This window comes from Equus quagga, chromosome 21 (genome assembly GCF_021613505.1).
Source record: "Equus quagga isolate Etosha38 chromosome 21, UCLA_HA_Equagga_1.0, whole genome shotgun sequence".
Classification (NCBI taxonomy): domain Eukaryota; kingdom Metazoa; phylum Chordata; class Mammalia; order Perissodactyla; family Equidae; genus Equus; species Equus quagga.
In genome coordinates, this window is record NC_060287.1 from 37,598,178 (window position 1) to 37,620,234 (window position 22,057).

Below are 22,057 nucleotides of genomic sequence, written 5' to 3' on the forward strand. Positions count from 1 at the left end.
GAGGCCCCTTGACCTGGCCCTTCCTGGGGTCCCCGCCCTGCTCACTCATCCTCTGAGTCACACGTTTCAATAGATGCTCCTCACAGTCCGGCAGAGCCGTGCGATGCAGAAATGCCCCAGGCGTGCTGTTTTGCTACTCAAATATTAGAAGACAGTAAAGGGAAAAGCATTGTGAAAAACATGAGTTTTCATGGGAAGGAGGGCTGGGCTGCTTCAGGCCCGGCCCACGTGCCGCTGGGAGCTGCATACACCGTTCTCACGAGCAGGAAGCAGCTCCCGCAGGGAAGGGTATCGGGACAGCCTCATTCCTCCAGGGCAACCCCCCTGAATAGGGAAGTCGTGTGCTTAGAAACGCCTTTTTAGAAAAACGTTCTCTTCGCCTCATCATGGGAGACAATCATGCAAGATAGACTGCTTTTCCCTTTTATAAATGAAATAAAGTTGATAGCAACTATAAAAACCACAGGATGAAGTTTTATGCATCCTTTTATGACAGTAGTGCCAATTCTTTTGAAAACCCTCGAACCATTCATCATTTTTATTTGATTTGAGCAGCTCAAACTCCAACAGTGTTTTCCAAATTATCAAATAGATTCTTTCAGTCTCCGGTCAGTTATCAAGCGCCTGCCTGTGTGCCCTCTCCTACCAGGAGCCAACAGCGGGATGCCTACTAGAGTAACGGCCTCACCTGGATCAGAGCTCCGAGAGAAAAGGGTCCCCGAGGAGGAGGCCTGGCCTCCCCCAGCATGACAGGCAGTGTGGGGCTCAGGCTGTGTGCTGCCATGCTGGTCGAGGCCAGCATTCTATTTTGACCACAGGCCACCTGCGCTTCTGGCTGAGTCCACTTTCACGAGCCCCGAGAACCTGCAGCAGTTAATGGTTCCAGTCAGAGCCCAGGCAGCAACGGCTGTTAAGCCACTGAGTCACAATTAACCTCATGGAGGGTCTTCAACTTTAGAACTGAAAATAGGACCCTGTCGTAGGGACGCACGCACTGCTGTTCCTCTCCATTCCCTGCCCTTCCCTACGACCAGGCCGAGTCTTTAATCGCACAACACACTGCCCATCTCTAGCAGACTCGTCCAGCCCAGCCTGTGGGAAGGCTCTGTGGAGGCCCACACACCATCGCCCAGGCCACCCGGCTCCAGCTGAGCATGACTCTCCTGTTCTGTCACCCAGGCAGAGATTTCGGGAGACTTGAAGCCTTCCTGCACCCAACAGCTTTGTTCCCAAAGATGGACAATGAAAGGTGAGCCATAAACACACATCAGGAGCATCCACAGCTTGCGTTCCTGTTTCTGCAAGTCAAAGGTGACAGCTGGCCAACGGGAAGTGATGGGGTATCTGGCGTGCACTGAACAGTGCCCAGAATTCCGACTGGGGACAAGCAGCCCAGTCCCCAGGGCACATACTCCTCTGGGGAGGGTCTGGCTGCCTCACTAGTTTAATGGGGGTCTTTATGCCTCAAGACCCAGGGAGGCCAGGCCAGAAGGGCCCGTCTGTATCTCGCCACGTGTACTGGGTCTGCCCGGGTCTCTTAGAGAAACCTAACCCCGAGCCTGTGCCCCACAGCTTAGGAAACGGAGGTCACACTCCAGTCGGGTTGTGGCTTGCTAAAGTCTCCACACCACAGAACACTGCAGCTGAAAGGGACTCAGGGACAGAGAGGGAACCCTGGAGCTGCCCCCAGGATGCATGATCCACCAGAAGGGGACCAAATGTCTCGAAGGCCAGCCACAGGCCAAACGGGGATTGCTGCACATGTAAAATGCACCCAGATGTTGAAGGCCTTGTATGAAAAAAGGAATGTGAAATATCTCATTTATAATGTCTATATTTCATGTTTTCTTATTGAAATATAATTCCCATGGCATAAAAATCCACCATTTCAAAGCATACGAATTCAACACTTTTTAGTATATTCACTTTATTGTGCAACCACCACCACTATCTAATTCCAGAACGTTCCATCACCCACACTTATTAGCGTTACTCGCATTGCCTTCACTCCCCATCCCCTGGCAACCACTAATCCACTTTCTGTCTCTATGGAAATGCCTGTTCTGGATGTTTCATATAATGGAAGATGAGGCCTTTTGTGTCTGGCTCCTTTCACTTCACTTAAATGTTCTCAAGGCTCCTCTCTCTGGTGGCAAGTGTCAGCACTTCATTCCTCTTTATGGCTGAACCACCTTCCGTCGTGTGGATGGGCCACACACACATTATGTATTCAGGGACGTTTGGGTGTTTCCACTTTTTGGCTGTTGCAAATGATGCTGCTCTGAATATTTGTTGCAAATTTTCATGTGAATGATGCATATTGAAATGAGATTTTTCGAGGTATATTAGGGTTAAGTAAAATATTTAAATTTTAAAAATTAAAAAGTCCAGCCACCTTGGTGGGAAGGGTCTGAGATGAGAACGCGTGCATGGCAGGGACCAGAGGCTGTTGGTGTGGTTCCCACTCACGGTGTCTCCTCCCAGCCCGAGTTCCCTGCCAGAAGGGCTGCAGCTCACGGCCCGGAATAGTCCTTCCGGTGAGAGAGGGAGCTGATGGACAGACAGATGCTCGGCTCCCTTGCCCTGTGGTGGGACAGTTCTCAGACGTCGTCCACACGGTTGCTCAGTGGCAGCCGCCCCCCGCGGGAAGCAGCTCACTGACTCAGCTGTGTGGGCGTTCTCTCCTTCCTTGCCCCAATTCCCCACGCCTTCCCAGGGATTCCTGGGACCACCTCCAAATACCCTCCTGGTGCCCAACTCCTTGTCTCAGAGTCTGTTTTTGAGGAGTCCAACCTAAGAGGCGCAGACTTGGGAAATGGGAAGATAGGACAAAGGGTTGTCCGGCTGCCCTCGGTCGTCGGTCATTTGGGGTAAATGGCCTCAGGAAAGCTTTAACCACAGTGCACTTCAGTTGACCCCGCAAAGTAGCAGTCGGAATGCACACATCCCATGGTCTTAGGAGGATAAATGAGGCAATTCATGCCGAATGCTTAGCACGGTGCCTACCACGTGGTAAGTCCTTGATAAAGGGTGCCTATCAGGTAAAGTGACCTGGAGGGTGCTTTTGAATGGCTGAAGTTACGTGTCTCCAGAATGGCAGAATTTTAAGGGGACAGGAATGCTTCCTAAGGTCTAAACTGCACATGTAGTGCTGGCGCTATTTTCACTTGCAAGTCAAGTTAATACTTGAAATCTGAGCACAAGCATGTTGCTTATGAGAAATAATAATGCTCCTCAATAATATTTTCTATTTTTAGTGCAATTTCATTCCAGAGAGCTTTATAATCATAGCCTGAGTCATCTTCGCTGGCATTATTTTCAAAACAAAAAGGATACAGTGTATACAATGAAAGCCACCCGTTTCTCCTCTGATGCCTCTGAGGGGCTTCCTCCATTTCTGTTTTCTTTAGCGTTGGGAAATTCCATGCTCGTCCTTCCCCCCCCCACCTCCCCTCCCGCCGCCTGGGGTGGTCCAGCCAGCAGCAGCAGCTCTGAGCATCTCACTGTCAGTGATGTGGGTGGCAAACGATAATACCCGGGTCTTCAGGATCTGTGTGTCACGACTACAGAATTTAGGATAGTGAACATGATGCCAGCCAAACATTCCCGCAAGTACCCTCAGGAAGCATATGTTCAGACTGTTCTCTCTGCCTCCAGGCAGCTGTGAGAACAGGGCAGAACCCCCCCAACACACTCGTGTCCCATCTAACTGTGCGGTGCAATGCCCAGACATGAAGTGTGCGGTGTGATGAGCTGGAGTAGAAGTACACGTGCCTGGAAGGACCACCCCAATCACGATAAAGAGCATTTCCATCCCCCTAGAAAATTCCCCTTGTGCCTCTTTTCAAGTCAGTGCCCATGCGTTATAAGAAACCAGGGTTCTCACTTCTGTTACCAAAGGTTGCTTTGTCCTGTTCTTGAATGTCATGAAAATGAGATCATACAGGATGTGCTCTTTCATGTCTGAGTTCTTTCTTTTAGCATCATGGTTAAGGATTCACGCATGTAGCGTATGTGCTTTTGTGTGGCTAAGTGGTATTCCATTTTGTGGGTACTCCACAATCTGTTCTTTAATTCTCCTGTGGGTGGACATTCGGGTCATTTCTAGTCTGGAGTTAAGCAACCGTCGACGTTGCACAAGTCTTAATACGGACCTAATTGTTGATTGTTGTGGGTAAATACCTAGGAGTGGTGTTGCTGGTTCATATGATAAATGTATGTTTAACTTTCTAAGAAACTGCCAAACTGTTTTCCCAATGGTTGTGCCATTTGACCTTCCCACCAGTGGTGCATGACTGATCCAGTTGTCCCACACGCAGCCCAACGGTAGGCATTCTTAGTTATTTCTTTAAAGTTTTAGACATTCAAGTAGGTCTAAGACCATATTTCATTATGAGTTTAATTGGCATTTCTTAGATGATTTCATGATAGTTGAGCGTGTTTTTATGTGCTTATTGGCTCTTTGAATATCTTGATTCATGAAGTATCAGTTTTAAGTATTTTGCTCATTTTTAAACTGGCTTATATGATTTTTTTATCGCTGGTTTGTAGGAAGCTATATATTCTGGATATAATTCATTTTTCAGATGTATGTATGGCAAATATTTTGTTTCCCACTTTGTGAAAAAGGTCATTCTCTTAATGAGGTCATTTGATGAGCACAAGTTTTTATTGGGTGAAGTCTCATTTAACAAGTTTTTCTTTTATGTTTAGTGTTTTCTGTGTCTTCTCGAATACTTCTTTTTCTACCCCAAGGTTGTGAAGATAAATTTTGGGGAGATTTAGAGTTATAGCTGTCATATTTTAAGCCATGATCCATTTCAAATTAATTTTGTGAGTGGTGTGAGGTAGGGATTGACGATCATTTTTCCCCCTATGCGTTTATCCAGTCGTTATAGCACCGCTGGCTAAAGAGCTTCCCTTTTCCCATTGAATCACTTCGGCACCTGTGTTGAAAGTGTCCCTATGTGTGTGGGTCTCTTCCTGGACTCTGTTCTGTTTATCGATCTAATTGTCTACCCTGACACCAGTACCACACTGGCGTAATTGCTAGAGCTTGGAATCAGATGGTCTTCCACATTTCCACTTCTTTCTTAGTTGTTTTGGTTAAATTTTAGAATTAAGAATCCACTTGTTAATTTCGTTTTAAAAAGCCTATGACTTTGATTGGAACTGCATGCAATATGTAGATTAATTTGGGAACAGTAACATCTTAGCTATATTGCGTCCTCCAACCCGTGAACATGATACCTCCTTCCACTCCGGGGCCTTCACAGCTTTCAGGATGGAGGTCCTACCTATTTTTTGTTAAATCTGCTCCTCAGCATTTTTTGCTTTCTGGTGTTAATGTAAATGGGATCTTAATTTAATTTTCCACTCATTTGCTGCTAGCGTGTAAAAAATAGAATAGCTTTTTCTCTATTGACATAGTATCTTGTGAGGTTACTTAATTCATTTGTTCATTCTGGTAGTTGTTTCATAGATTTCCCATAGAGACAGCCATAGATTTGACAATAAAGACAGTTTTACTTCTTGCATTCCAGTCTTTGTGGTTTTGACTTCTTTCTCTGGTCTTGGTGGACTGGTTGAACCTCCAATAATATTGAACAAAGTGAGAGCAGGTGGCCCTACCTCCTCCCAACCTTCTGGGAAACGCGTTCACTCTTTTGCCCCTACGTGTGACGTGAGCCGCAGAGTTTGTGTAGATGCCCTTTATCGGGTTGGAGTCCTCTTCTCCTAGTTTGCTAAGTTTCTCATCAAATGTTCTTTGCCAAAATTCTCTGTTAAATTGTGTCAGCTGTCCTTTTTGGCTCCGTTGAGATGGGTTGAGGAAGTTTCCCTCTTTCTCCAGTTTTCTAGTGGTTTTTATCCTAAATAGGGGTTGGGTTTTGTCACGTATTTTTTTCGCATCTACCGGGATGGTCGTATCATTCTTCTCCTTTACTCTCTGAAGATGGTGAATGATGGTGACTGGTTTTCAAATGTTGGAACACCTTGCTTTCCTGGGGTAACACCTCTTGTATTCTTAGGGAGCCGTCCAAGGAAAATACTCAGGAATCAATTTAACAGAGAGTCCCCAGGACCTCTCCCCTGAGGTAAGGTGAGGTCTCTTTTTATGTGTTGCTGGATTTGATTTCCCGGCAACGTGTTAAGGGTTTTTGTGTCTGTGTTCAGGGGAGACGTTGGTCTGTAACTTTTCTCGTGTAATGTCTTTGTCATGTTTTGATATTGGGATTATGGTGGCCTCATAAAACATGTTGAGAGGTTTGCTTTTTTCTCTGTTTTCTGCAAGATTTTATGTAATGTTGGTATTATTTCTTCCTATGTCCATTTACATGTAATGTATTCATTGATATGGTTGAGGTTGAGTCTGCCATGTTGCTATTTGCCTTTTATCCATCTTGGGTTTTGTCTCCTGTTCCTCCTCTGCCTTCTCTTGGGTTAACTGGCTAAATTTTTGTGTTCCATTTCATTCCTTCTGTTGGCGCTTTAGCTATACTTTTTAGCATTATTTTTAGGTGATTGTTTAGGCATTATACTGTGCAACTTTAATTTTTTTTTTTTAATTATAGACTTTATTTTTTAGGGCGGTTTTAGGTTCACAGGAAATTCAGTGAAAAGTCCAGAGAGTTCCCACATATCCCCCTCCCCACACTCTCTCAGCCTCTCCCACCGCCAACATTGACACATCATTATCAGCCAAAGTCCATAGGTTACACTGGGGTTCACTCTTGATGGTGTGCATTCTGCAGGTTTGAACGGATGTGTAATGACATGTACCCACCACTACAGTATCATACAGAGTAGTTTCTCTGCCCTAAAAATCCTCTGTGCTTCTTCTGGTCATCCCTCCCTCCCCCCAACTCCTGGCAACCAGCGCTCTTCTTACTGGCTCCATGGTTGTGCCTTTGCCAGAATGTACATCGTTGGAATCATGTATTATGCAGCCTTTCCAGACTGGCTTCTTTCACTTAGTAATATGCATTTAAGTTTCCTTCGTTCCTTTTCATGGATTCATAGCTCATTTCTTTTCAGTGCTCAGTGACAGTCTGTCATATGGGTTTACCACGGTTTGTTTATCCAGTCACCCGCTGTAGGACATCTCGGTTGCTTCAGTCTTGGCAGTCATGAACAAAGCTGCTGTAAACATCTGTGTGAAGGTTTTGTGTGGAAGTTAAGTTTTCAACTCCTTTGGGGTAAATACCCAGGAGGACAATTGCTGGATCGTGTGGTAGGAGTACATTTAACTTTGTGAGAAACTCACAAACTGTCTTCCAAAGTGGCTGTCCCATTTCGCACTCCCATCAGCAGTGAATGAGAGTTCTCGTCGCTGCGCATCCTCGCCAGCGTTTGGTGTCAGTGTTGGGGATTTTCGCTGTTCTGATGGGGTGTCATGGTATCTTCTTGTTTTAGTTTGCATTTCCCTAATGATGTTGAGCTTCTTTTCGTATGTTTATTTGCCATCCCTATGTCTTCTTTTCTTGAAGTGTCTTTTCAGATTTTTTGCCCATTTTTAAATCATCCTTAACTTGTTAGTCTATTTAGAGTTAATATTGTACCACTTCACATAAAAAGTAAGGACTTTGCAGCAGTGTAATTCCTCCCTCACAACCTTTGAGCCATGGCTGCCATATACTTTACATCTGTGCTATAGACTGAATGTTTGTGTCCCCCCAAAATTCGTATGTTGAAATCCTAACCCCCAACATGACGGTATGTGGAGGTGGGGCCTTTGGGAATAAGTGGGTCACGAGGGCAGAACCATCATGAATGGGATTAGTGCCCCCTAAAGAGACCCCAGAGAGCTCCCTTACCCCTTCTGCCACGTGAAGACTGAAAAGGCGGCCAGGTGTGAACCAAGAAGAACCAAGAAGCCCTCACCAGATGCCAAATCTGCAAACATCTGGATCTTGGGCTTCCAAACTCTAGGACTATGAGAAATAAATTTCTGTTGTTTATAAGCCCCCCGGTCTATGAAATTTTGTTAGAGCAGACTGAACAGACTAAGATAATCTACATACATTTTCAACTCCATAATACAATATAATTTTTGCTTTAAATAGTCAGTTACCTTTTTTTCTCATGAGGGAGATTGGCCCTGAGCTAACATCCGAGGCATTCTTTCTCTACTTTGTATGTGGGATGCCACCACAGCGTGGCTGATGGATGCAGTAGGTCCTGCACTGGGGATCCAAACCCATGAACCTTGGGCCGCTGAAGCAAAGCACGCGGAACTCTAACCACTTGGCAACGGGGCCAGCCCCCACCAGTTGTCTGTTGAAGAAATTATGAAAAGAAACTTAAAGATAATTTTTTATAGTTACCTGTGTATTTGCTATTTCTGGTGCTTTTATTTCTTCCTGTTGATCCCAACTTCCGGCTGGTGTTACAGCTCTTCAGCCTGAAGGATTTCTTTTTTCTTTTAACCTATCTTGCTGTGCAGAACTGCTCGTGCCTAATTCTCTCAATTCTAATTCTCTCTCTATTCTAATTCTCCCTAATTCTCTCTCAGCTTTTGCGTAGCTGAGCGTGTCTTTATTTTTGCCTTCATTTTGAAAGATGGTTTTTCAGGATATGGAATTCTGCATTCACAGTTCTGGTTTGTTTTTATTTAAGACGTCGATTCATTTTTTCCTGGCCTCCATTGTTTCTGATGAGAAGTCAGCCTTTATTTTATCATTATTCCCCTGCATGGAATGTGTCTTTTTCTCTGGCTGCTTTCAAGGTGTTTTCTCTCTGTCCTCGGGTTTCACTAGTTTAACTAGCCCTGGTTTCCTTTTTGTTTATCCTGCTTGATGTTCGTTGATCTTTCATGGTCAATAAATTTGTGTTTTTATCAAATTTGTAAAATTTTCAGCTGTTATTTCTTTAAATGTATTTTACGCGTCATTCTAACTCACCTTCCCTTCTGAGACTCTGCTTACGTTTCTGTGAGAAAGCTTGCTTTGTCCCTCAAGTGACTGGCTCTCTCATTTTTTAGGCTTTTTTCTTTCTGTTCTTCTGATTGGATAATTTCTATTGCTCTGGCCTCACTTTCCCTGCCTCTTCTGCTGACTCCACGCTGCTGTAAACCCATCCATGAATTTTTTTATTTCAGATATGTTTTTCAATTCTACACTTTTCATTTGATTCTTATTCATAGATTTCTCTCTGGAGATTCCCCATCTGTTTACTGTTTACTAACATCTTTTTCTTTAGGTCCTTGGACATACTCATAATTGCTATGTTAAAGGCTTGGTCTGCTAATTTCAACATCTGAGTCATCCAGGGTTGTGTTGGGTGATTTTCTCTTAACTGTGCATCATGTTTTCTTGTTTCTTTGCATGTCTGTTTTTTTAGTGTGTACTTACATTATGAATAATATATCATAGAGACTCTGAATTTTGTTATCTTCCTCTGAAGAGTGTTGATTTTTGTTCTTGTCGGCTGCTGTTACTGACTGATCACCTTGAACTTGTGGGAGCTTGGCTTTATGCTTTGTTAGGGTAGATCTCCAGCAGTGGCCCTTCTGGGCTTTCAACAGGAAGCCTGAGGCACTTGTCAAGGCCCTTTCACTTGACTAGACTCAAACTCTAAAACTTCTTCTCTCCTGTAGTTGGCAAATAGCTGAAATCTTTGCTAAGTTCTTTAATCCTCCTGGGCCCACATGCGTGCATAATTCAGGGGTCAACCGAGGAATAGGAGAGTTTTTACAGATTGGTGTCCCCCACACCAACTTCCTCCTTTGGGAATTCCCCTTTCGTTTCCATCCTCTCTGACAGCCCCAAACTCTGCCCTCTGACGCCTCAACCCAGTACACTTTCTGCTTAAGTTCCAGCTACCCCACACTGTAAGATGTAAGCTTATAAGACGTAAGGCATAGCAGAGCATAGACATCTTCCTTTCTTTTAAAGCAGCACAGGACTTCCTGTTGTGGATGTCCCATGCTTTATTTAACTAGTCCCCCATCAATGGCTATTTGTTTGTGTTTCCTCCAGTCTTTTGTTATGACAGATGATCTTGGTGGGCTATTTTTTATTTCTCTTGCTCCAGCCTTTACAACTGTGTGCAACATATTAAAGTCCACAGATGTAGTCAAACCTTTCGTTTGCAAAGAAGACTCCGTCTTTTATAGATTTTTGCAAAAGTCCTGTCATTTGTACCATGATGGGTTAGTTTATTGGATTAGTTTATTGGATTTATCCTGACAGAATTCTTCCTGAAACTAGTCTTGTTGGAGTCATATGACACACCGTCAGAGCCCAGACACGGTGAACCAGAGTTGACCTCCTTTGGCTTCACCATAAAAACTTTCCCACATGGTGTCTGGTCATGGTGACATACACAGGTTTTATGGCGGATAGAGTCCCACAGCATGGACAGTCAGTTGCTAGTTTCCAGATTCAAATTCCTCTGAGGGCATCCTCATGAGAATGTCATACCCATGTCTTTCTCCCTCAAAAGTACAGGCCAGCTACCTCGTCACCATGGCAGGGATGCTTCTGAGGGAGGAGGAGTGTGTGTGAGTCTTTCCCCGCCATGGGGAAGGGCAACCCTGCCCCATTGTGCAGCCGCACCTGGGAACCTGAGTGGGGAGGCAGGATGAGTTTGGCCGTGTCCCGACTCAGGCTTCTCTCTCTACCACGCACCCACTGTGGCTTATGAGGAGGATTAAGCGATCAACAGATGCAGACCACTTAGAACAGTGCCTGGAACAGAGCTCAGTAAAGATTGGGGTGGTTGTTGTGATCTGTAAACGTGTAAAGGGAAATTGCACTGCTAGCTCTCTCCGAGGCTGCTCACCTTGTAAGCATACTTCTTGAGAACTCAGCCCAGGGGGGCAGGAGAACGAGGGAGGAATTGTCCCCGGACATCTGAGATCAAGTGAAACCATGCAGAATGTGAAATCCCCCTCTCCAAAACCAAAAGGGGAAAAAACCCAATCCAGTTGCTGCCCCTGAGGTGCGGTGAGCCTGCTGTGATCCTGCAGGTGGCTCAGCCAGGACAATTGCCAGACACTCTCCAAAATTTCCCTTGTGGTCATCCGGGTCCTTCGGTCCACTTTACTTTCTTTGTTACATCTGAATGGCTAACAGGAGGCGGAAGCATCTAGCAGAGTCATATCGTAAGTCATCAGGGACGTCCCTTTGGCTGCTACTCAGCATGTATCATTTCCTGGTGGGACAGACCGTGCGAAGGGCTCCTGTGGCTTTAAGGAGCCAGGCGAGGTCACTGTTAATCATACAACTTTATTGCGCTCCTGGGTTATAAAGGAAGCGTCCTCATTCTGCATGTCTGTTTTATGACGTCCATAAACAGCGAATTGCCGACGACCGTGCCCCGGGTTAGAACATCCTGGACCGGCTGGAGGGGCCGGGAGAGCGAAAGTGGAACAGAGGTGAGCTCGCCCCTCTTGCTTCCCTGGAGAGGGACCGTGACACCCCAAGAAGTGCCAGGGGGCGGATGAGGAGGCCCCCTGCCTGCCCTTCCCAGGCAGGGCCCTGGACAAGAGTACAAATAAATGCACCCCCCATGTTCAGGGCTCAGGGGTGTCGGTCTCTTTGGTGCCAAGTAATGTGGGTTATTTTCCCTGAGGCCAAATAAGATGCCCCTTTCTGGAGGGCTAGCTTCAGACAGTTTGTGTGCTCTGGGAGCATGTCTGTTAAGTGTGTATGACTTAGAGGATGCTCTCTGTGTCTCTGTGGCTTCAGGCTGAGACTGATGGGGTGGAACGCAGCCCACTGCATCATGTTAGCAGCCGGGAAACACACAGCGGTGTTATGCAACGACTGCCAATGTATCGAGAGAGCTCAGGCCTGAACTCCAAGGCAACAGGCATGTGCCGGCGGGGTACTGGTCATAGTACCGTTGGGGGGTCACAGGCTTGGGTTTCAGATGCCCAAGCTTATGTCCCTGTGCCACCTTCGCTCGATGCGCAGGTCTGGGGGCCATGTATTGCTGGGGCTGTGTTTGCATCCATTTGCCCAGGGGTGAAAGGCACATGTCAAACCAGCTTAGGTGTGCCGAGGACAGAAGGATGGCTGTTGCTGTTATTGCTCTGTTCGGTGCAAGATGAAAAGGGTGTGCCAGTCAGCGGGCTGGCCAATCGAATTAGTGCCCCGTGTTCTACTAATCTTTGGAATAGGAATTATAGGTTGGGCTGTCCTGTTGATCAATGAAACCAGATTTTCATGTCCTGTGCTGATTGGTCTGAAACAAGTAAACAATTCCTGGAAAGGCAGGGAGAGGCGGAGGCAGGTTCCTTGAACAGTCTGCAACGCCCGAAACACCCCAAGGCAGAGTCGGGTGACAGCCTCTGGGCATCAGAGACATACAGGACTCTGAGGGTAGATCTCTGCCCTGGTCATTTGTGAGAGTAGCTGAGTAAACACCACAGGGGAGGGTGCCCATCCTGGCACCCTGGGGGCTCAATCCTGCCCCTGAATGCCAACAGGCAACTCTGCAGTCATCTCCAGGGGTTAGGTTGTTCCAGTCTCCTTGGTCTGTTCCAGGGGCCAGGTCCTGGGGCCGTTCTAGTGCAGATCCGTGGCCCGAAGCTGGCTTGACTTGGCAGCGTCTTAAAAACTGGACCCGGCCTCTGCCCGGCTCTGAGATCGCCCTGGAACTAAACTCTACTACGTGAGAGACTTTTACTCGTCAGTGCCTGTCCCTGAGAGGACAGCCGGACAGACACCCCAGACGATCTGACTTAGGCCAGTCCAGGTGTAAGCAGGTGAAAAGCAGCCCAGACTTTGAAAAGGCTGGTGACGAGCCTCTGCAGCCTGTCGTTATGACCGATTGTTTGGGTGGCCGGATCTTTTGCCTTTATTGAAGTCGTTGGTGCCTAGGAGTACATCACAGTGAGCTTGGAGCAGCACCCTTGAAATCCACTACCGTGCCCTAGATTCAGGAGCACTCGTAGATAATACGGCAGCTGTCTCGCGGAACGGCGTTTTCTCTGGAGAGAATGTGAGCTGCCTGTGCATATCGGCCGGCTCTCCCCTGCTCCCACCCATATGGATCAGCAGTAGTTCATACTGACTTCCCATTCTCTCAGAGCCTCATTTCCACTCTGCCCGTTTTCCAAAATCTTTGAGGTCCAGAGGGACCCCAGAGACCTGGTCTCAGCCCACCGTGAATTGCCAGTGTCCCTGGCTGTTGCTGGTTATCCTTAAAGCTATTAAGAAATTCTTAAAGCAAAATTACATGAACATGCTTTAATTGGTTAAGTTCAATATATGCCATGCAGCATTTAGGAGAAAGAGGTGGGTTTCCTACATATTATCAGATTTTTCTGATAGGGGTGGGTTTACCAAGAAGCTTGGGAATGACTACGGTTTGCTTGAAAACTGCTTGTTGCCCCCGCATCCAGGGGTTTAGGGCTCTGTGAGGTTCCGGGGGCACTGAGGGAGTGAAGGGCACATTCGGGATGTTGCAGGCAGGATGCTGCCACTTCTCAGCCTGGAAGTGGTCCCCCCAGAGCTCAGCCCGTCACTCCAGGGGCTAGTAGTTCACTGGGGAAGGCACTGAAAGGAAGAAGGTGTCAGAGAGAACCTGTGGCTGGTGGTGACCCTTAGTAACGTAACAACAGTAGCCAACACAGGCAGTGCACACCACCGGCCGGGCCCTGCCCTGGGCAGTGTACACACACTAAGTCACTGTTCATTTTTGAGATCTGGGAGGAAAATGCACTGGGAGGAAGCAGTGGCCGCGGCAGGAATTGCAGTGAGCCGGGGCCAGGGGGTTGGCGGGGGGCGGCACTCCCTTCCTGATCGGAGCTCTGCGTGTGAATGTGTGGGTGTGGCTGGCCTTCATGCACACAGGCACTTTCGCTCCTTTCCCTTGCAAAAGAATGCAGATCGTGCATGGTTCAAGAGGCGGCCCAGGGAGCTACGGTGCTCAGTTACACAGGTGGCATCAGTGCGAACATGGGACCTGAGCAACGGACCCTGAGGCTGTTCTCACTGGGAGCTCAGCTTTGCTCCTGTGCCCTTTCTGAGAACAACGGCTATGCTGGCGTGGGAGACACTTGGGCTGAGGTGTAGCTGTTACACGGGTCAGAAATGAACATCTGCCCCTCGGACTGAGCAGGGAGGAGAGTAGATTTAGATTGATTCATTTTTAAGATATTTTTAATGAAATTAACATATATTCACTAGAAATAGATATACAGAAGCAAAAATAAGAAAAAAGTTGATATATAATCTTACAACCGAAGAATAACTACTATTATTATTTTAGAGTGTATCCTCCCAGTATTTTCAAAAACAGGATCACATTATATTCCTTTTTTAGTCTTTTTCTTTTTTTTTTTTGCTTTGTCTCCCCAAACCCCCCCAGTATGTAGTTGTATATTTTAGTTGTGGGTCCTTCTAGTTGTGGCATGTGGGACACCACCTCATTGTGGCCTGATGAGTGGTGCCATGTTCGTGCCCAGGATCCGAACCAGCGAAACTCTGGGCCGCTGAAGTGGAGCGTACAAACTTAACCACTCGGCCACGGGGCCGGCCCCTCAGTCCATTTTTTTTTACTTTAACAATTGACGTGAACATTTCCCGAGATGTTATTTCCAATAGCAGGCTGTGTTTCCACAGGGCAGATATACCATCCTTTATTCGCTGTCCATTTGATGGGTGTAGAGGCTGTCACAGTTTTACTATGTTAAATAACACTGCGATGGACATCTCTTGTATACAGACATGATTATTTCCTAGAAATGGAGACACTAGGTCAGAGCATGTGAATATTTTTAGATTTCAGCCTCATTGCTGAATTGGCCTATTGAGATGTTTTTGTTTGTTTGTTTGGTTTTTGATTTATTTTGGTTGTAGTTCAGGGTTGGGCGTGGAGTCAGCATGGACGATGACATACAGTCAGAAGTAAGCCTTGTGCAGGTTCTCTGCATTTTAGGGCGTGAGCTTATGGCCACCTGGAGCCAAGGAGAGGTCACTCCCTTCCTGGGAGTGTAGAATTCTGGAAAGAACAGTGCTGGGAGCACCTACACCTTCCAGCGAGGTATTCGGCACTGGGCCGGTCAGGAAACAGGAAACCAGGCAGGTTCTATTCAGCCCGGGACCTGAACCTCGTGACACTGGCCTCCCAGCTGCTTTTACGTGCCAAGCAGCAAAGGGACAAACCAGCTCACCCTGCCCGCTTCCTTTCTGCGGACCCGCCATGAGAACACTCTGTTTTGCACTTGAAGTATGCCTTGACCTTTCTGTGTCCCGGTAATTGCCCCCACAAAATGGTCCAGGCACTAAGTGAAAACTTCCTGTATTTAGAGACCCAGTCCTGCCTGCTTTTCAGAGCTGCTGTTGACACAGGAGGACCACAGCTCTGCCACTCTGTAGAGAGACCATTGAGAGATGGGTTTGGTGGGCCTGGTGCCACCCAGGAGGGAAAGAGCACTTGAGGGTGGACAGGAAAAGTCCAGGCCCAGGAGAGGCCCTGGGGAGCTGACTGCAGGCCGGAGCTTCTGTCCAGGTGACCCAGCATCACGGCAGCGGCGCCACGGGCCCACGATGTGCAGATTCAGGCCCACGATGATCCAGGCTTTCCCTTTTCTCATCTGTCTTTCTGTTTTGGTCTGTAGAGAAAGAAGAATTAATCCAGAGCGTGCTGACCCAGGTTGCAGAGCAGTTCTCAAGGTACAGAATCTTCCAGAGATACCACCTCCAGAGATGTGCACCTTTTCTTTTCATGGCTGTGGTGGGTCCCTGGCTCTGAGGCTGTCTCGGCCGGCAGGCCCTGAGACATCACTTCCCCGGGATATGACTTCGGTAACTAAGCCAGCTTGGATGGGGTCCAGGAAACGCTCGCCTTGCACCAAAGACCATGTACCAAGTGTGTCCTTTTAGAACCAGAGCTCATGTTGCTGAGAATTTTCTCAGCGGGTTCTTCCGGGAGTCGGAGTTCAACCCACAAGAATTGACACCATTTGTACAAATAAGCTTTCTCACGGAGATCCTGGGTAGCTTGGGGCTTCCTTTTCATTCCGAGTTACCCTGCCCATTCTGAAGGAGATGCTCCCAATTCTGTTATTTCACGTGGCGTCTCGCCGCCCCAGGATAATGAAGACGGAGAAAGGGCACGTGGGTGGTACTGTCTTTTTTTTTTTTTAAGATTTTATTTTTTTCCTTTTTCTCCCCAAAGCCCCCCAGTACATAGTTGTGTATTCTTCATTATGGGTCCTTCTAGTTGTGGCATGTGGAACGCTGTCTCAGCGTGGTTTGATGAGCAGTGCCATGTCCGTGTTCAGGATTCGAACCAACGAAACACTGGGCCACCTGCAGCAGAGTGCGCGAACTTAACCACTCGGCCACGGGGCCGGCCCTGGGTGGTACTGTCTTGAAGCCCAAGAGTTGTTGAGCCAAATGGGTTGTACCCTGGAGAGGATACACCAGGTCCCCTGAAGGCGCTCTGTGCCCAGCGGGCAGTGGGCAGGGGCTGGGCCATCCCAGCTGTGAACAGAGGCCGCCGGGTCCTTCCCGGAGAGCACACGCTCCCTGCCCAGGTGTGTGGGAGTAAACATGCCCAGCAGCAGGGCAGGCCCCGTGCTCTGTCCTGGGCAGTACACCCTCGAGATGATTTGAGGGTGTGTCTCCCCCACACACACACTGTGAGTTCCTGAAAACCACCCCTAGCATTTCTGTGCCTGCCCCTCCCCGGCGCACCTGGAGGCCTCGCCCGCGGCAGGGGTTCCACAGATGTGTGCTGAACCCGCTTTCACTTTGAGCATTTTACCAGCTATAATTTGTCTTTTTTTTCTTTCCTAGAGCCTTTAAAATCAACGAACTGAAGGCCGAAGTTGCGAATCACTTGGCAGTGCTGGAGAAACGAGTGGAATGTGAGTGGGGATGGTTTTCTTTCTGTCTCTCCGTCTTTTCACCTCTTGTTAAATTAATCTCTTAAACCAGCGGTGAGTGGGGAAGGGAGGGGAGGGGAGGCTGAAGGTACGTAGCGATGTCTTTTCTTTGTGAGATGCCTAAAAGTTACCTTTGATCTTAACAAAGGCTGGAACAGTGACTGATCTAAGCACTTTATTTCCATTAAAAGTAACTTGGTGACGCGTGACACGTTACTGGTGCACGGTAACTTGCAGCGTGCTGCCTGTTTCGGTGGCACAGCACACAGGAGAGCATTCTTTCAGTGCACAAGGTGCAGAAGGAGAACCCGAGGCCCCCAGACTTAGCCCTCTCGAGCGAGGAACTTATGTTGCATATCCTTGTGTGTGTCTCTTTTTACATAAATGGGGACACGCCGATCCACGCTCTCTGATTTCACAAAGGTTTTGGACTCTGTCTACTAAATCATCACCTCTTGGTTCCCAGTCATCACCCAGGAAAGCAGAGAAACTACTGGGTAAGCGAAGGAGAGTCCATTCGACTCTTGATTCAATGGCCAAACAGCTAAAACTCTGTGAGGAACTCAGCCTCCAGCCACTCACCCTAGCATCCCCATCCGTAAGATAAGAAGCGATCTTGAATTCCACGTGCCTCATGGTTCTGCATTCAACTCACAGCGTGCGAGGCTCTTTGTCAATGTCGAGTCCAAGGTCAGCGATCCACGGGCACTGTATTTATTAACTTCGGGGATGAGTAAACAAACCCCAAAAAGAGGGCATCGAGGTTGTGATCTCACCAAACACTCTCTGATTGATTCGTATGTGTAGGACACTCTGGAGCTCGCTGTTCATATCGTGTAGGAATTGCTCGGGATTTTTCGGGAAAAAAATTCAGGGTCCTGCAAAATGGATCACCTAAATAACTTGAAACAGGATTTACATAGTCCTCCTTTTCAAAGTGCGTTGACATTTTTCAAATCCGTTTGGTCATTCGATCTTCAGAACAGCTTTATTCTCCTGATTGATGATGAGGAAGTCTCAAAGATGAAGTGAGCTGCTCATACAGCAGATGGGACCAGCACCGGGGTCCTGGCTGGGCTGCTGTCAGCGTCACCGTCCTCCACACCTGGCTAAAGAGACTGGGCCCCTCGAGGAGGCCTGAGAACTCAGGTCTGAAGCAGGCTGTGGCCACCGGCCGTGGCTGCATTGAACAGAAAAGGGGTTTCTCCTAAAGGATTTTTGGTGGCTCCCTGGATCAGCAGGAGGGCTCAGGAACAGGGCCCAGTGGCTGTACAGCAGGAACAGCGCCCCAAATCCTACGCAGAGCTGACACCGTGAGGAGGCTGGTCTGTTGTATCTGAGCCCCAGGCGTGCGTACCTCCTCTGGCACCCCACACTCTATGCTCAGGCCCCCCACAATCCCCATGGGCCTGCAGTCACCAGGCTGCTTCTCCATGTCCTGGCTGCAGATTCAGAGGTCTGAACACAGCTGGACCATATGCCCACATCCTAGCTGGGGGGAGGCCAGAGGAAGTGAGTGTGTTAGTTTCCTGTGGTTCTCATAACCAAGTACCAGACACTGGGTGCTTAAGACTACAGAAATGGGTTCTCGCACAGTTCTGGAGGCCAGAAGTCTGAGGTCAAGGTGTCGGCAGGGTCAGTTCCCGCTGAAGCCTCTGGGGAACATCTGTCCCAGGCCTCCTCTAGCTTCTAGTGGCTGCCGGCCACCCTTGGCCTGTGGCCGCATCGCTCCAAGCTGCCTCCACCTTCACACGGCCTCCCCACTGTGTCTCAAGTGTCCTGTCTCCTATGAGGACATCTGTCCTTGGATTTAGGGCTCACTCTAAATCCAGGACGATCTCATCTCATGATCCTTAATTGATTATATCCACCAAGGATGTTTTTCTAAATAAGGGCCCACTCACGGGTTCTGAGGCTCAGGATGTGAGCGTATCTTTTGGGGGGCCACATTTCAGGCCACTCTAGTGAGCATTTAGTATTTCCATCTTCCACAGCAGGAGGCGAGCTCAGCTTCCCACCAAGCCCCATAGAGTAGGGAATTCTCCAGACACTGGAAGGGGTTCAGCCAAAGAACACAAGCACCGTTCACTGCCGGGTCACCCTCCACATTTACAGAGGCGAGAGGTCGCGCCGTCACTGCCCGGCATGCAGATGCGTCCGGGCAGCAGGTGCCTCCTGCCTCTCCGCCATCTCCTCCAGCTCCTTCAGCTTCTTCCCCAGCTTGGCTTGTCTCCCACGCCCCACACAGAAGCCAGCTCCAGCGGCCGCCGTTACTCTTCCCATAAAGTGCAAACAGGCAAGTTGAAGAGGTCATTAAGGAATTTTCAAAACACCTACAGAGGGCTGCGCTGACCTCAATTTGTGTGGCTTCCAATATCTGGCCGTGGTGACAACCATCAGGCCGAGAAGAATTTTTATTTTGCCTTCAAGTGGCATGTGAGTTGAGCACCGCTAAAGGACGCAGCCCGTATGACCTTCTTCCCTGGTCTGTCCTAGCCCCAGAAGTCTCCAGAACTGGCTCGATCCTCGGAGGGAAAGCATCTCCCCATAGGGCTCTTGTGTAAATCATATAAATCATGCAAATGCGCATAGACTGCCTGGAAGGTGGCCTCGCCCACTGAGCTCAGGCAGGGACATAGATGGCAATTACTGGCGTTTCTACTAGCTGTGCTCATTTCCAGCACTGCAGACCTCGGCATCACAGGAATGGGATCAAGGGAGTCAGGAGAGAGGAGGGAACCGTCTACGAGCTCAGACTAAGGGAGCAGTGGCTTGGCAGTGGTCAGTGGGAACTGTGGGTGGTGGGTTCCCCCAACAGCCCCACTTTGGTGCCTCTCCCCCACGTCAGCCCCTGGCACCCTCACCTCCTCCTGGATGCCCGCCTCTCCCCATGAACATGGCCATGTAGGTCCACACGCCCAGGAGGTGGCCATGGTTCAGATGGGCTCATGTCCTCCTTGAACTCCACCTGGCTTTGGGTGCATCCTCCGCTGGTACTCCTGGCTGACCACTTCCCAGTGTCCAACAGCCTCTGCTTTAGCACGAAGGGCTGGGGGGCCTCACCTGTGCTGAGTCTGGGGGGACGGGCTCCAGAGAGCCTGCCCAGAGACAGCAATGCCTGAAAAATGTGACAAAGATGTGAGTCACTGGGACATGGCAGGTACCTGGAAGGGGAAAGGGGGTCCAGCAGCCAGACCTCTCACGCAGGTCATTGGGGAACTGGTCATCCCAGCTACTCGGATGGTCGGTCCTGAGCTGGCACAGCTGCCAGAAAGCAAGCTGGCCTGGGCTGTTGGACAGGGAAGGCTGCCAGGAGCACAATTGCCATGCTGCTCCACTGGGCCTGGGCCCAGATATCTGTCACACACACACACATAAACAGAGAGACACAGGCACACGCACTCACACACATCCACCCCCACATGCACACACATGTACACGCAGAGACACGGGCACATATACTGTGCTTGCACGCACACGTGCTATCGGTGCATAGGAGCTGTTATTAGCGTTTTCTGTTCCTTGAGTTCAGGGAGGCATCCTGCTAGCACTGGTCATCTTTAAGCCACATTACATTGGTTTGACTTGTTTTAAATGGAATTTCCTGCTTATTTTTTGACCTTCTCAAACATAGAATTCTTCTGACTCAAATATAAATTTCTCCATTTCTCTTACTTCGCTTTCAAAGCTTTTCTTCCTTTTTATATAAAATATTCGCCTTCTCCAAAGAGTCCGGAGTCTCCCTTAGCTTAGAGATGATTTCATAAACTCAGGACACCCAAGGCCTCATCTCCTTCCTGGTTGGAGATGAAATGCCGCAGGGAGCCTCACTTCCTTCCTTCCTTGCTTTTTGGACACTGGCCGCTATGCCTGCACCCTGCGGCCGGGCACAGGACAGCCCTGCTCCCGTCCAGCCTTTGTCCCTGTGCCATGGCAAGAGCTGGCCCCGTGGGACGACGTTGAATGCCACAGGGGCATGCAAACAACACAGGACTCCACGCTGAACCAAAGCTCATTTTCTCTTTGTCACTTGGGAACATGTTTTATGCAAATTCATTCCCCGAAGTCCTTGGGGGAAGCGTTGAAACACCTCTATTCACACGCGTCTTTAAACAACTGTCATCAGCTCTGAAGCGAAGGAGGGCCCAGCAGGCGGTGGAGGCGAGAGCAGAACCACCTCCCAACCTGCTCTGCTCCTGCCGCCAGGGCCCCTGCTGAAGCCCACATCCCTCTTGGAAAATCACTCTTGATGGTCCTCCTTCAGGGTGGCCTGTGACTCGCAAGGAGCCCACAAAACCACGTCTACAGTCTGAGAGAGGACAGCCAGGTTTCCAGACCGTGCTAACGCTGCGAGTCAGCCCGTCCGGGGGCCCGCGCCTGGTCGGGGGAGTAAACAGGGACCCGCCAGTGCTGGCTGGGGCTGGGGGCCTCTGCTGCTGTTTGGGGTCTGGTCTGTGCCCACCTATGCTAAAGTTCAAGGCAGACAAGTGGGGCCTCGAGACATCCAGTCTCGACTATGGAGACCTCACCAGGGTCTGTGCTGGAGTCCTGAGGGGTGAGGCCCCTGCTCCTGGCATGGGGCAAAGCAGAGCTGGAGTGGGTCAGCGAGGGGAGCTGTGGAATCTTCCAGAAGGCATCCAGGTGTCGGGAAGGGACTGGGAGGCAGGAGCCCAGGTCTGCTGGTGCCCGAATCTACCCTGCGCTCTCTCACTGGCTCCAGGAGTCGCCCTCTGCGTTCCGGCTCTTTAATCCCATGACGTGCTGGTTTTCTCCTCCATTGACTAATACACAACTTCTGCCATCTTGTTACTCACTATCAATTTCCTTGGCAACCAGGCTCTTCATAAACATAATTGCTGTAAATTCTGAATCTCTGGGGTTCAAATTAGTGATATTGTAGCGTGTTGCCCAAAAGGCTTAATTTGAACATCATCCCAAGAAATGGCCAGGGAATCTGATCTACGTCAGCTCCAACAATGACATCATCAAACATGCACCCCTCCAAAAGCCACGAGCCAGGAGGCAGCTGCTAACACGGGGAGCGTCCTTGACTTACTGGTAAGGGGGAAAAAAGCAGACGAGAAAACAGTACAAATAGCAGGATCCCAATTTTGTCTTTGTAAAATTAACAATAGACAGATAGATGTTTAGAATACATGGGGGTGATATTTAGAATACATGGGGGGTGGAGAGAAATGCCTGGAAGGATACACA

General features: G+C 48.8%; 1 protein-coding gene across 2 annotated transcripts in view; it reads left to right on the top strand.

Moving 5' to 3' along the window:
* Positions 1 to 22,057, top strand: part of LOC124231517 (high affinity cGMP-specific 3',5'-cyclic phosphodiesterase 9A) — an 89,551-nt gene that overhangs the window by 40,154 nt on the left and 27,340 nt on the right. For both annotated transcript variants that reach the window (XM_046648328.1, XM_046648327.1), the window contains exons 5-6: positions 15,572 to 15,626; positions 16,755 to 16,825. In XM_046648328.1, coding sequence (XP_046504284.1) covers positions 15,572 to 15,626; positions 16,755 to 16,825 — 126 coding nt within the window. The remainder of the gene's footprint in view (positions 1 to 15,571; positions 15,627 to 16,754; positions 16,826 to 22,057) is intronic.